A 12,996-nucleotide genomic window follows, 5' to 3' on the forward strand; every position below is an offset into this window, starting at 1 on the left:
GGAGCAAATCTGGACAATCAGACGGCCAGAAAGGTGCCTAGCTAATCTTGCTGCTCAGGCACTGAGCTAGGCGCTCTTTTAGCCATGTATATGGACACTCGGGTGCTGACATAGGCGCTCAGCTCATCATGAATCAGGATGATCGGGTGCCCAGAAAGGCGCCAAACTAATCTGGTTGAGCTAGGTCAGTGATGGCCAACCTTTTGAGCTCAGTGTGTCAAAATTCATAAAAGAACCGAGCATAACTCGGGTGGTGTGTCACTTCTAGAAAAATCCATAATTTTGTGATATTTGTAGCTCTAATCAATAACAAAAGTTATAATTTTAATATATGTACTGTATTTATTAATAAAGCAAAAACAAATAATTCTTTACCTTATCTGCTTAGTGACTTTTTTGTTGCTGAATTTCATTGGCTAAATCTTCAATTGAGGGTTGGTATTTCGTACACTTCAAGCCCAAGCAAGCGTTACAAACTTCATCTGTCAGTCGGTTTCTTTTATTGGCTCCCATTCATATTCACACCACTCCCTCCCCATCCCCCAGGCATGCACACATTCATTCTCACACACACAGACCCCCAGGCACCCATGCATTCACACACATACACCCCCAGGCAGACTCCCATTCATACACATGCACACACTAAAGGCAGATCCCCCTCTCTTTCTTTTGCCAGCAACCTCAGAGCCTCTCTCATTCCTCTGCTGCCACTGTCACTGCTGCCGCTTGGCTATTGGGGAGGCGCCAATTGCTGCTACTGACACTGAAGCCCATTCTGCTGCCTCCTTTGTGCAGGCCCCGTGGGCTTCCACTTTCTCCATGCTGATCTCGTACATTGTGAGATCCGTAGAGAAAGTGCTATTCTTGCACATTCCCAAAGATTACATGTGCCAATCACTAAAAAGTAATTTATTTTTTTTTTTGCCTTTGCTGTCTGATCTTAGTTTTCTAATTGGTTGGTCACAGGCTTTTTTTTCCACCTTCCCTTTCTTATTTTTTTGCCAATTCCTTTTATATTGTCTTTTTTTCTGTTTCTTTTCTCTCCATCTTCTTCCCTCAAACACACAGTCAGGTTCTCATTCTCACATGCATTTCTCTTTCTCACACACACACAGGCTCTCACTGGCACATGCTCTCTCTCATACAATCATTCATACACACAGGTTCTCACTGGCACATGCTCTCTCTCTCATACAATCATTCATACACACAGGCTCTCACTGGCACATGCTCTCTCTCTCATACAATCATTCATACACACAGGCTCTCACTAGCACATGCTCTCTCTCATACAATCATTCATACACACAGGTTCTCACTGGCACATGCTCTCTCTCTCATACAATCATTCATACACACAGGCTCTCACTGGCACATCCTCTCTCTCTCATACAATCATTCATACACACAGGCTCTCACTGGCACATGCTCTCTCTCTCATACAATCATTCATACACACAGGCTCTCACTGGCACATGCTCTCTCTCTCATACAATCATTCATACACACAGGCTCTCACTGGCACATGCTCTCTCTCTCATACAATCATTCATACACACAGGCTCTCACTGGCACATGCTCTCTCTCTCATACAATCATTCATACACACAGGCTCTCACTGGCACATGCTCTCTCTCTCATACAATCATTCATACACACAGGCTCTCGCTGGCACATGCTCTCTCTCTCATACAATCATTCATACACACAGGCTCTCACTGGCACATGCTCTCTCTCTCATACAATCATTCATATACACAGGCTCTCACATGCTGTCTCTGCAAACATTCAGGTCTTCACTCCCACACACAGTCTGTGAGCTCATCTCAAACACGCACACATGCACACTCTACAGACCCTCAGCCTCTCTCTCACCTCTGGGCCTCCTCTTCGCGGGTCGCCGCAGGATGGGCTCTGCAGCAGCCCTGATCTTCTCGGGCCGCGGTGGCCCTGCTACCGGGCCTCTTCCTCTTCTTGGGCCGCTGCGACTTGGAATTCGCGGCGGCCCATAAACGCAAATGCTGCTCGTCCTTCCTGCCCACGCGGCTCCGGCAACGTTTACTTCCGGGGCCGCACAGGCAGGAAGGAGGAAGAGCATCAGCGCGTTTAAATGTGATCTTTGTCTTGAGCCTCATCGCTGCGCCGCATGAGCCTCCCTGCGCCCGGAGGCATTGGTGGAGGGGTCCGGAGGGTAGGGGGATACTAAAAAAACAAATTTTAAAGGGTCGGCGCAGCTGAAAAAGAAAAGGCTCGGCGCAGCCGATAAAAAAAAAAAAATTCCCGATAGTCCTTGAAACGCTGCGCGTGTCAGCAAAAACGTCTCGGCGTGTCACCTCTGACACGCGTGTCATAGGTTACCCATCACTGAGCTAGGTGCTCTTCTGGCCGTGTATCTGGATGCTCAGGTGCTGACATAGGTGCTCAGCTCCTTGTGAATCTGGCTGCTCGGATGTGAGGTAGACACTCAGCTAGGTGCTTTTCAGGCTGGTTGGGTGCTGAGATAGGCCCCTCGAGTCAGCGTTGACACTTAACTCATGCCCTGACCGTGGCGGTAAAAAACCCGCAGGAAAAAACCCACAGTAGCATTACCGCGGCGCCCTGCATTGCCTAGAATTAGATAATCGCCTCCTTTGTATGCCGTTAGCAAGCATTTGTGCAAGAAAAACTTCGTTTCAGTAAGTGCGTTCATATGCACTTTTTTCCCGCTCACAAAACCCTTATTACTTGCCCGTACAGGATTTTGCACGGGAAAAAGCGCATACAAACACTCATACATGCACACACAAACCTGCGGCAGCTTCAGTGCACCTTATTACATCAGCCCCTTTATCTAGGACATTTTTTGTGGTCTTCCTGATTTATACTGCACAGTTTAGTTCAAACCCAGCACTCTTGCTTTCTCATGTCTAACCACAAAGCCTAGCAGCACTCTGTATACAAAACATGTAACCAAAAATTGTTCTTATGTATTGAAGTTTCTGTTCCAAAGAATCTTTGTTCACCACGCTGGTGGAATATGTAACACCTTGATGAAGGTCCTGTGAAACCAAATACCATTATGTAATAAAATCACATTCATTTTTTTTCTGGATAACGAATGCCAAGCTAGACTTTTGCTTATAGGTCACAAGTTGAACCATTAGAAAAAAATGGTGTTTGAGTTCTTTGTCTATGCTGAGGACTTATACTATTCTTGCAATATTACACAGCTTTCTTTATTTTTTTCTCTATCATTATATCTAATTGCAAAATTGTCATATTCTATGCACCAATTGCATGTTAACCTAATTTTGCTTCCTTTTACATTCACACAGCAAGTCGTTATCTGTTGATATCAATAAGCCACTATTTATCCCAGCTGGATTGGACTCCTTAAGTCAGATAGGTTAGTGACTTTCCACTTTTATTCACAATATTTTTTCAATAATTATGTTTTCTGAAATATGTAAAACTTTATCTAATCCCATGTAATACAGAGCAAATACTCAAAAGATTTTTTTGTCTGTTTTGCATACCATATGACATCTAAAACAAATCACTGTTTTTATTTAGAATTTCCTCCATCTTATTGCTTTAGTTTGATAGGAATCAGGGAGCTGCATCAACCACTAGTGACCAGGCCGCATTGAAGAGGCCCTTAACTGTTTTGGCTTCTTGATCCAGGAACAGGCCTAGGAGTTGAGACGAGTCTCACTCCCCCAACTCAAATCAAGGCGAGAGTTCTGGTTGCTCAAGTGCAAGGTCAGAGAGAAGATCTGAAGCATCAGCATGCCCCTTTGACACACAAGAGCATGGAGATGCATAATGCTATGCATCATCCTAAGTGCTAAGTCTGGGAGTCAGCTGTGCCTCCTGGGGTCAAACACTGCTGCAGCAGTCTTCACCTGTAGACTTCAGCTGTGACCTTTCAGTAACCATGGAAGATGACAGCTCTCCTACAAGACCAACCAAGACACAGCTGGACAAGAGAATCTTCAAGGTGTTTGCTTGATATGTCAAGTGCATTAAAGTTCTGGCATCAAGTGAGATGCCTCTCAATGCCTCCCCTTCAGTGCCAAGTATGTCAATGCTGTTGCCATCCATGCTGAGTTACATTTGAAACTTTTTAGGCCACAGTGGTCTTCAGGTCTAGGCTCTGCACATTCCCAGATATCTGTTCAGTATATCCTCTCTGATTTGGAGTTTGAGGATTCCTATGCCCCTGTTTATTTCTCAGAGGATACTTTTTAGTGCATTTAAGAGATACGTTCCCAGAACTGAAAAGCAATGCATGTACATTTGATTTTCACATCTATTTATGTTTTCAAGCAAAATTGTGCCCACACAAAGAGCAGATGTGGGAAACTATTCATATAATTTCACTTTGAAAATTAGCTACAAAATCTATGGGTACAAACTACCTGTGGGCTTTACAACTAGATAGGCTTTTAGAAAATTGCTCCAAAATGTAAAAATGAATTGAACAAAAAACGTTTTTCCTAACAAAATGGAGGTAATTTTCAAAAGGATTTATGCATGTAGATGAGGATTTGAAAATTGCCACTGCATATAAATCCTTTTGAAAATTACCTCCATTATTTTTCTGTCAACAAGCAGGGCTAAATTAGCCACAACATGGGTGACATCATTCGCTGCCGCCTAACCGACCGTTATTTTTAAGCTCATAGAACTTTTGCTGTACTGAGTATATATGAGAATTCCCGTGCAGTCATTGCCTTGTGAGTCCCTCTGTCTTTTTTTTGGCTGAACTCCAGCACAGATGTGCACTTTTTCTCTCTGTGTTTTTCTTGATTGATATCTCATGGTATTATTTGTTCAAACTTTTTCATTTCCAGTTTTAGTATATGTGCTGCCAAAGCGAGCACTCAGACGTTTTCAATTATTATATTGCCTCGTTGCCTCAGTAGCTCCCAAACAGCACTTTTCAGTGCTGATTTAAAAAAAAAACAACAGAAAATACATAAATCATCTTTTTTTCACAAAAATGTCTGGCACCAAAAAGTCCACTATCAGTCTGATAGGGGTGCATAGCACCAAATCACAACCAGGCCAACTGCTATATTGCAGCCAGATGTCTCCATGCTATCAGAGGTCCAAGGCCTGGAAGATGGAGAAACTGCATAAGTTTCTGAAAAGCTACAAACACTAACTTTAAATTGCGCTTGCATGTGAGTTACATACACTGGAATTTTAAATTGTCAATGCAAGTGCTCGCTTACTATTTAAAATATGCCTAGTGCGTATGTGTGCTCCTAATTTTAAGCAGTTATGCGAGGAAACTTTATTAGCGTATCTTTCCTTAGTACTTGTCAGCTTTTACAAGCGCAAGTGAGCACATTTTAAAACATGCATCCAGTCCACCAGCCTATCTCTAGGTCATCAAGACCCCTTAGGCTCTTTAGCCTACATTCCCCCCAGTTTACCCATATCCCTCACCCAGTCAGTTTTTGGCTATAAAGAGTTTTATTTTGACTTCCACCTGAAAAAGCGGAAGTAAATATGCGCAGGTAAGAGCTTAATGTGTGCTGCGATCGCTGGATTTAAAATAGGGTTTTAGGCACATAAATGTTGTTCCCCACCCAGAACGCCCCTGCCCCACCCCAAATCCGACCCTTTTTTTGTGTGTTCTGTTGTGCAAGCGCAGATACACACATCATTTGGCGGTTTTAAAATATGAGTTGCTCGCATTCAGCCCATATACTCGCACATAAGGGCCTTTCAATGCAAACAACTCTTTTAAAATTCACCCACAGCCAGTTCGCTGAATGGAGTGGAGCCAAATCAAGCTCCACAGGTACTGAGTTGAGTAGGAGCTCCTCAAGTAAGCCTCCCCCTTGCTAGAGCAGCTCTTGAGCTACTCCACCTTCATGGGGTTGAGCAAACAGAAAAACTGACATTCCCAGACATTGACAAGCCTGTCGCAGGCTTTACGGTGCTCAGGGGCTAGTTAAAAGAAAAAGCACCACTATTTGATGCCGGTGGTACACCAATGACGAAAAAGTATCAGAGCATCAATCATTGGCACACCAGCAACTAGTGCCATCAGGGCATGTTTCATCAACGCCCTTGTGGCATCACTCTCCAGCATATGCATCGGGCTAAAGAGCACTCGATGCACTGAACCCTGGAGAACTTGAGGTAGCAAGCCTCGACATCTCAATTGGCTGAGCAAGCTTCTGCATCGTCAATGCACAATGGGGTAGATTTTGAAAAAAAGTGCGATCGCGTACTTTTGTTTGCGCAGCAGGCGCAAACAAAAGTATGCAGGATTTTATAAGAGATGCGCATAGCCGCGCATATCCTCTAAAATCCTGGATCGGCGCGCACAAGGCTGCCGATTTTGGGCAGCCTGCACGCGCCGAGCCGCGCAGCCTGCCTCCGTTCCCTCCGAGGCCGCTCCGAAATCGGAGCGGCCTCAGAGGGAACTTCCTTTCGCCCTCCCCTCACCTTCCCCTCCCTTCCCCTACCTAACCCACCCCCTTGGCCCTATCTAAACCCCCACTTACCTTTGTCCCTAGATTTACGCCTGCGAGAAGCAGACGTAAATCTACGCGCGCCAGCGGACTGCTGGCGCGCCGTCTTCCGACCCGGGGGCTGGTCCGGAGGCCTGGACCACACCCCCGGGCCGGCGTCCCGCCCCCGAAACGCCGCATCCCGCCCCCGAAACGCCGTGTCATCCGGCCCCCCCCCCCCGTCACGCCCCCTTCAAAAAACCCCAGGACCTACGCGCGTCCCGGGGCTCTGCGTGCGCCGGCGGCCTATGCAAAATAGGCGCGCCGGCGCACAAGGCCGGGCGGATTTACGCGAGCAGGGCTTTTAAAATCCGCCCGATAGCTTCTGTTCATTTACAAAGGATATCAGGAGCAGGTAGAGAGATGCTTCACTTTCATCTGCAAATTAAAAGAGCAATGTCTCCATCAAGGCTACTGGAACAAAGTTTTCATCTGGACTCACCAGACCTCATTTCCTTCCTGGTGCCCTTAATTTCTAACAGTCCCCCCACAACAAATTTTACAAAGCCTAGAGGAAATAGAGGATGATTCCATCCTTGTCTCTGAAGAGGATGTTCCACCTCCAGCACCCGTCCAAAGGGCATGTCAGCTCATGTTCCAAGTGGCAGAGTTGTTGAGGAATTTCTTTACCTTCCTAGCGGCTAAGGACAAGGAGGGCACTCTTCAACCTCTCCTTTGCAGAATATCGAATTTATTCCCACAAAAGGGAGTTACACTACTCCTGTCATAAGGGGTTCTCCAGCAGAACCCCTGTGAACCAGTTCTAATCCTCACCACTCTCTTGCAATGGAGTCCAGCCAGTCAGATAATGTTCACCAGGGATGAACACCTCCTCAGTTACCTCCTCAGTCACCTCCTCAGTTACCGACTTCATTTTTTATTTATTTTATTTTTAAAAATGTACAACTCACATGTATATGTTGTTCACAGTGGGGTACAAATAGAATAACACAAATTTATAAATGGACAAGATCTACCTGGCCATATAATGACATAAAATTTCTCATACTTGGTCAGGCCAAAGGTCCATCAAGTCCAGTATCCAGTTATCAAAAGTGTCCAATCCAGATCACACATACCTGGCAGGATCCCAAAAGGAAAATGGATTCAATGTTGCTTATTCCATCTAGGAACTTGTCCAAATCTTTTTTAAACACAGCTACACTAACAGCTTTCACCACATCCTCTGGCAATAAATTCCAGAGCTTAATTATGCATTGAGTAAAACAACATTTTCTCTTATTAGTTTTAAATGTACAACTTAGTAACTTCATTGTGTGTCCCCTAGTCTTTGCACTTTTTAAAAGAGTAAACAACCGAATCACATTTACTCCTTCCACTTCATTCATTATTTTATAGACTTCTGTTATATCTGTCTCTTCTCCAAGCTGAAGAGTCCTAACCTCTTTAGTCTTTCCTCATAGGGGAATCATTCCATCCCCTTTATCATTTTAGTTGCCCTTCTCTGAATCTTTTCTAATTTTGCTATATCTTTTTTGACATGCCATGACCAGAACTGCACACAATATTCAAGATGAGAAATTATGATATTCTCTGTTTTATTCTCCATTTCTTTCCTAATAATTTCTAGCATTCTATTTGCTTTCTTGGCTGCACGCTGAGCAGACGATTTCAATGTATTATCAATTATGATGCCTAGATCTTTTTCCTGAAGGAGGACTCCTAATGTGGAAATTTGCATTGTGTAGCTATAATTTGGGTTACTCTTTCCTAAGTGCATCACTTTGCACTTGTTCACATTAAATTTAATTTGCCATTTGCATGCCCAGTCTCCTGCTTTTGCATGGTTCTCTTACAATTTCTCAAAATCATCTTGTGTTTAACAACTTTGAATAATTTTATGTCATCATCAAATTTGATTACCTCACTTGTTCCCATTTCCAGGTTATTTATAACAATGTTGAAAAGCAGTGGTCTCGGAACAGATCCCTGGAACATGCCACTATTCCCCTTTCTCCATTGAGAAAATGTACCATTTAGCCCTACTCTCTGTTTGTTTTCTTTTAACCAGTTGGCAATCCACAGTAGGATACTGCCCTCTGTCCCATGACTTTTTAATTTCCCAAGAAGTCTCTCATGAGGGACTTTGTCAAATGCTTTCTAGAAATCCATATACCATATACCAACTGGTTAATCTTTATCCGTATGTTTATTTATTTTGAAAGAGTAAAAGGCCGATTCATTCCACTCTATTCATTATTGTAGCAGATTGGTGAGTTAAGGTTTATTTTGGCTAAATCCATGTTGGCTTTGTCCCACCAAATTATGGCTATCTGTATGCTCAGTAATTTTGTTCTTTATGATAATTTCTACCATTTCGCCTGGCAAAGACATCACTCGCTGGTCTGTAGTTTCCTGGATCACCCCAGATCCCTTTGTAAAAATTGGCATTACATTGGCAATCCTCCAGTCTTCAGGTACCATACACGATTTTAATGATAGCTTACAAATTACCAATAGCAGGCCCACAAATTCATTTTTTAGTTCTTTCCGCACTCTGGGATGTATGCTATCTGGTCCTGGTAATTTGCTACTCTTTAGTTTATCAATTTGCCCTATAATGTCCTCCAGAAACATTTAGACTTGTTTCATTTCCTTTAAATCATCACCTTTGAATATATTTTCTGGCATGGGTTGACGACTGAAGCAAAGAATTAATTTAGTCTCTCTGCTTTGGCCTTGTCATCTATAAGTGCCCTTTTCAACCCATGATTATCTAATAGTCCAACTGACTCTCTCATGGGCTTTTTACTTCAAATGTACCTGAAAAAGTTATTTTTATTATTTTTGTTTCCATGGCAAACTTCTTTTCAAATTCTTTTTGTCTTCCTCATCCATGCTTTGCATCTGACTTGCCAATGCTTATGCTGTTGCCTGTTTTCTTCATTCAGATCCTTTTTCCATTTCTTGAAAGATGTTTTTAGCTATTACAGCCTCTTTCACTTCACCTTTTAAAAGTGCTGGTAGTCGTTTAGCCTTCTTTCTGCCATTTTTAATGCATGGAATACATCTAGTGTGGGCTTCCAAGATGGTATTTTTAAACAAGGTCCATGCCTGATGTAAACTCTGAGGGGCAGATTTTATAAATCTGCGCACACACGTACTTTTGTTCGCGCACCAGGCACAAACAAGAGTACGCGGGATTTCAATAGATACGCGCGTATCCATTAAAATCTGGGGTTGGCGCACGCAAGACTGCTTCAAAATCGGCAGCCTGTGCGCGCCGAGCCGCGCAGCCTGCCTCCGTTCCCTCCGAGGCCGCTCCGAAATCGGAGCGGCCTCGGAGGGAACTTGCATTCGCCCTCCCCCCACCTTCCCCTACCTAACCCCCCCCCCCCCCCCGGCCCTGTCTATTTATTTATTTATTTATTTATTTATTTATTTATAAATAACTTTTTATATACTGAGGTTCAATTAACAAGATTCATTATCACTTCGGTTTACATTACAACCAGCAAAAAATAACAGAGACAAGTCTTGTTTACAATGAACAGGGTAGAAGTAAACCTGGATAAACATAAAATGGGTGAAGCAAGTATAGAGAATTGGCCCTTTTCACCTAAAACCTCCCCCCTACCTCTATCACGAAAGTTACGCCTGCTCGAAGCAGGCGTAACTTTGCGTGCGCCGGGCCAGCTTGCCGCGCTCCATGTTCCGGTCCGGGGGCTGGTCCAAGGGCCGCTGTCACGTCCCCGGAACGCCCCTGGGCCGGAACCACACCCCCGGACATGCCCTCGAAACACCGCGTCACTCCCGGCACGCCCCTCCATGCAAGCCCCGGGACTTACGCTCGTCCCGGGGCTTGCGCGCGCCGCCGAGCCTATGCAAAATAGGCTCGGCGCACGCAGGGTGGGTTTGGGGTAGGTTTTCGGGGGGTATGCGCGTATCCCTTTGTAATCTACCCCTTAACCTTTGCAGCGCTCCTTTGTTTTTTCATAACCATTTTCCTCATGTTATCATAGTCACCCTTTTGAAAGTTAAATGCTGTCATAGTAAATTTCTTTAGTGTCCTCTCTCCAGTTATTAAGTCATTAAAAAAAAATCTATCAAACAGAATGCGCAGCCAGAGAGAAATCAATAGTACTGCCAAAACCAGTAACTAGTCCTCAAAATAACAGTCACAAACATAACCAAAATAAAGACTTTAGTGGTCTCACAGAGATCAATAAGCAGGCTTCAGCCAACATAAACATTAATTTCAAGTTCAGAAGCTTGATGCAAGTTAATAGGCGAAGCTGCTCAGGACGAGAGTTCCTATAGAGTACCTGTGACTGAAAGGCACTCTTGTGAGTTTCACCTAATGTGCAGACCACAATGAGGGTACCTCTAGAAGTCTTCAATGGGTGGAATGCAGCGAACGCAAGAGGTGGTAAATACATAGAATAAAATTCAACAATGTTATGGAGGTACTATTGATTGTTTTGTGACGAAGTAAAGTAATCTTAAATTTGACCCTCTACTGGGCGGGGAGCCAGTGGAGAAGATTAAAGAACTCTGGTTTACTAGTCCCAGTCAACATGCAGGTAACCGAGTTCTGCACAATCTGTAAGGCCCTTGGCATGTTTGCATGAAAGCCAATATAGATAGAGTTACAATAATCTAACCTAGAAAGAATCAAAGCTTGCAGCATGGTACAAAAATCATAGGATGCCAGAAGTGGATTTAATCAGCCAAGGAACCAAAGTTTAAAAAGTGTTGCCCTCACTATGATCCGAGCATGGGCTTGCATTGATAAGTATTGAAAATTACCCCTAGATTACATACCTGTGTTACAATAGGAATATTCTAACCTTCAAATGTAAATTAAAAGGTGGATTTTAAAAGATGCGTGCGCATGGTGCCCAGCGCACACACATGGACACGCTGATTTTATAATGTGCGCTCGTCGCTGCATGCATGTTATAAAATTCAATACCCGTGTGTACATGCGCATGCTGATTTTATATCGGCATGCGTATGTGCGGGTGGGTGAATTTTAAAAAATTCATGCAGCGATGCAAACAGCCTATTCCCAGTTCCCTCCCAGTCGGCTCCAATAAAGGAGCCGACTGGGAGGAAACTTCCCTAACCTCCTACCTACTCTGCCACACTTTTCCCCTCTCCTCCCCAACCCCTAAAATCCCTCTTCCTACCTTCTTTTTTTTTTAAAACTTACTTGCTCTGATGAGTTGCAGTAAGTTCCACGTGCTGGCTGACTGCTGGTGCGCGCTTCCCTGGGACAAGCTGACCCAGCTGGCCCCTGCCCCCCCCCCCCGACCCTGCTCCCAGCCCACTCCTTTCAAAGAGCCTGGCACTTCCATGCGTACCAGGAGATACGTGCGTGGCCAGGCTGTCTTCAAAATGCGCTCTGCGCACGCACAGCCTGCCACGCGCATATCTCCCAGTATTTGCGTGTGCCAGGCTTTTAAAATTTAGCCGTTTGTAGGAAAGTCAGACATGAAAGATCTGCACAAAATTATCACTTCCATTTTGCTGACATTTAACGCAGGCTTATTGTGAAATAACCAACATTTAACAGTTGCTAAACAGATGGTAACAGATCATGATGAGGGAAATGGAATTAAAAAAATGGATGTCATCAATGTAGATCTTATAACTTATGCCTAAACCAGCAAGTAATTTATACAGTGGAGCAAGATAGATATTAAAGAGAGTAGCAGACATCTATTAATCTGATTTTAGTAAACATAAGATCAAGTAAGAAAAATACTACACTTATATACGATATCCTATCAGACTACTCCTGTAACTACCTATGCATAACCGAGACCTGGACAAACACTAGTAACAACTCGCTTCTAAACCTTACCTGCCCACCAAACTATTCTTTCCAACACCTTCCCCGCCCTTCCGGACATGGTGGTGGAATAGTGATATTTCATAAACCATCTATCTCTTTTTCTACTCACTTTCCCAACCTTCCATCAGCCTTCGAACTACTACTACTGGAAGGCCAAGCTTTCAGTCTTTGTGTAACCTACTGTCCCCCTGGAGTGCTAACCAATAACCCTGCACCCCTGCAGACCACCATATCACAAAAGTTACGATCAAACTTGAACAATCTGAAAAATCAGTTTACTGCTCCCCAGCCCCCATTATGAATCGCAAATATATTGATCCAGAACTGTTCATAGAAAATTTCACTCCACCCATCAATAACCAGAATTCCGATCCCAGTGAACTTGTTAATAATTGGAACAATAACCTAATAAATACTTTAGACATCTTGGCTTGGGTACAGGTCAATATTGAGGGACTGCAGGTGGCACTCTTGGTTAAGTAGCAGTGCCTCAAAGTTCTGTTCTATGCCTCCATCTGCTGGAAGGGATATATAAACCCACTTGTCTGGACTGATCTGTGGTATTCCAGGAACGAAAATTAGCAGGATAAGGTCCTTCAAAGAAGCCCTTTGCAAAGGCTCAAAAGGAGGACCACACAGTACTCGCAAAACCAAATTAAA

At 43.9% G+C, this 12,996-nt stretch overlaps 1 protein-coding gene across 1 annotated transcript in view; it reads left to right on the forward strand.

Moving 5' to 3' along the window:
• Positions 1–12,771, forward strand: part of LOC115081604 (cytoplasmic dynein 2 light intermediate chain 1-like) — a gene marked incomplete at its 3' end in the record, with an annotated part of 32,472 nt that extends 19,701 nt beyond the window's left edge. The window contains exons 5-6 of the mRNA XM_029586030.1: positions 3,318–3,388; positions 12,560–12,771. Coding sequence (XP_029441890.1) covers positions 3,318–3,388; positions 12,560–12,771 — 283 coding nt within the window. The remainder of the gene's footprint in view (positions 1–3,317; positions 3,389–12,559) is intronic.
• Between the last annotated feature and the right edge of the window lie 225 nt (positions 12,772–12,996).

This window comes from Rhinatrema bivittatum, unplaced genomic scaffold (assembly GCF_901001135.1).
Source record: "Rhinatrema bivittatum unplaced genomic scaffold, aRhiBiv1.1, whole genome shotgun sequence".
NCBI lineage: Eukaryota > Metazoa > Chordata > Amphibia > Gymnophiona > Rhinatrematidae > Rhinatrema > Rhinatrema bivittatum.